This window comes from Stenella coeruleoalba (assembly GCF_951394435.1).
Source record: "Stenella coeruleoalba genome assembly, chromosome: 11".
NCBI classification, from domain to species: domain Eukaryota; kingdom Metazoa; phylum Chordata; class Mammalia; order Artiodactyla; family Delphinidae; genus Stenella; species Stenella coeruleoalba.
The window spans coordinates 63982239-63984946 of record NC_137157.1 but is presented as its reverse complement, the minus strand read 5'-3'; the positions used below and the strand labels follow the sequence as shown (position 1 = coordinate 63984946).

The window sequence follows — 2708 nt, the reverse complement described above, 5'->3', positions numbered from 1 at the left end:
TGAGCAAGGGTCAAAAGTCCAGAGCACCAGTCACTCATCCCTGGAGAACAGTCCTTGCAATAGCCCAATGGTGTCACTACAGGGCTCAGGGCTCAGAGACAAATTAGTTTCAAGGGGGTACAAAAGAGCAAAACGAGGTAGCCATAGGGGAGAGGAGATCCAGGAACATAACAAGGGCAGAAGCAGCAAAGACAGCAGGTGTTCACCACTTCTTGCAGCGCCACTGATCCAGCTTCTCAAAACAGAGTGCTTTATGGGCCAACCTGATCATGAAGAAAGAGACAAGGCAAGTTGACTGGCCGGATCTTAGTTCAAACTTCCATCTAGCTTTATCCCCAGGAGGGACGAGGTGGAAGAGTATGGGTGAAAATTACACTTTCCTAGCCAGATGCCAAGGGACACTGAGCCACCTAGTGGAGTAAGGTCCATTTTTTTTAACTCCAAGAAAATTGTAGGGCAGTGGTACAAAGGGCTTGCTTTAGAATTAAATATTCAAATCCAGGTGAAGGAAAGCCTGGGTGTCAGCCCTCTATTAGGGAACACTTGTTAGGAAAATTGCTAAACAGGAGTGGAGTGAGTGAGGCTTGAAAGCTGAAAACCTGAGTCTGTTTGATGAGTTTTGTTTTGAAGACTACATTCTAGCTTAAATACCAGGAAATAGAGAGAAAGGGGGATGATGCTGGGACTAAAGGGGTGAGAAGAAGGAGGAGAAGGGTAACGTAGAATATAGAATGGGGACTCACCAGTAGTTAATTCCTACATTATCCAGAATCTTCTTGACACACATAATGTCATCAGTAAGGTCATCATCCAGGAACTCTGGCAGGAGTTACAGGGGGAAAAATGAGAGAGCTAAGTATTACCCAGAAAGGTAGTGAGTTCCCCTCTTGCCTGGTCCTTCTTTGGTCTAGAGGCTTATGCCTGTTGCCTTTCTATATGATAAATCCAGTACAATAATGCCTCCCCCTAGGTAAGGACTCCCTTTGCTTCTCTGGGGGCATCTCTAGAAGAATTATCAACTTCATCAACTGACTTACTCTGAAAATGCAGGGTACTAGACTTCAAGATCCCCAAACAGTTCAAATCATCTACGCGTGAACTTTAAGGGACTGTCTGGGGATTTGGTGATAATGAAAAATTCTAACAGCCTCTTACTCAGTACTATCAGTTGAAGTCCCACAGTTGATGTGGCGTCCAAGGCAGTGAAGTTAGAGGTGTGCTTGACGCCAAAAAAGGAGATTATCCCAGGAATAGGCTCCAATAAAACACAGGAACATGGTAAAAGTGGTCACTCACTGTCACAGGAGATGCCACAGATGTCCCTTGAGTGAGGGATCTGGTTGTCTCTGCACCAAATTTTATTATTGATCTGGAAAAGTCCATATTCTGTGCTGTCATTGTTATTTACTATGGTTTGTGTGTCACACCCACTAGTATGAAATACGGTACAGACCCCTGAAAGAAAGATGAAAAAGAGATATCACAGGGATGTCCGCATATAGCATAAATGTGGACAGACAGAAAAAGGCTCTCCAGCCAATCTCCAAATACGGCCGACCACAGAGTATCTTGATAAGATTAAGAGTTCCAAAAACCAATCAGACAATGGGAGAAAGGAGAGATAGGTGAATAAATGTAATAAAAGAGTAAACAGATGAGCAGATAAGAGGATTATTAGATAATTGAGTTAAAAGTAGAGAAAAAAAGAGGAGGAAGAGAAAGGTGGGGAAGACAGAAGAAGATGAAGTGTGGAACAAAGCAAGATAGCAGGGAACTCACATTCAGGCAAAGTGACGCCTCCATAGCCATCCAGGTCTTTCAGCCTCTGGAACAGCTCACATTTTGTTAATTGTTCGGCCTGGACGGCATGGAACAGGATGCCCACCAAGAGCAGAGAGACAAAGGACATCGTTTTGGCTGCTCCCAAGATTCTGAAATGGGGTCACCACACAACTTCACCTCCTTTTATTTGTGGAGAAAGCCTCAGGGGTCCCGGCACCAAGCCCTACATCCAGGAAGAGGATGAAGAGAGACTGGTCATGCCAACAAAGAAACATTTAGCCTGCCAGCTGCCTTCGTAATTTCACCCCATTATTCCCTTCCTTCCCAGAATCTCTAGACCATACTAGGTATTGTTACCTGTCCAGAGAGAGTTACAAGCATGATCCTGTTTCCCATTTGGCTTTGTTTATACCTTTATTTCTTGTAGTGTTGGTTCTAGGAAGCAGGATGTCCCCAACCTACTTCAGGAACAAAAGAGGCCTCAGGGGTAATACGAGTGAAGCAATTCGAAAACACAAAAAGGGTCCATGGCCAACTCCCCCTTCTCCTTAGAGAAATACAGAATTTGGGAAAGGAGTGTATATCATCACTTGTCATGGTTCCAAGATCAGAGCTGCCACTTGCCCAGTCGACCCAGGCATGAAACAAAGGAAGAATTCCTTGATATGCCAGTTCGTGGCTGAGGGCTCAGGAATAGAGATAGAATATGGCAACATAGACTGAGAATCAGATATAACGTGGACCCAGAGACTTCCTATGTCATGAAAATGGAGAACTTGAAAAGTGTGTGTGACAGCTACCCTATGAGCTATTATCAACCTCCCCACATCCAACCACCACTACCACTAAATTGTAAACCTAAAAGTAATAACTTGTAACAGACTTGTTCATAAACACATAAACTTGTAGACAGCTTCAGAGTTGGC

General features: G+C 44.1%; 1 protein-coding gene across 1 annotated transcript; it reads right to left on the bottom strand.

Moving 5' to 3' along the window:
* Positions 1–202: 202 nt before the first annotated feature.
* LALBA (lactalbumin alpha) lies at positions 203–2048 on the bottom strand (the record flags this gene model as incomplete). Its single annotated transcript, XM_079937511.1, has 4 exons — positions 1780–2048; positions 1297–1455; positions 744–819; positions 203–263 (listed from the first exon to the last, which is right to left on the bottom strand). The coding sequence occupies exons 1-4, from the start codon at positions 1907–1909 to the stop codon at positions 203–205; spliced, it is 426 nt and encodes a 141-aa protein (XP_079793637.1). The 5' UTR covers positions 1910–2048.
* Between the last annotated feature and the right edge of the window lie 660 nt (positions 2049–2708).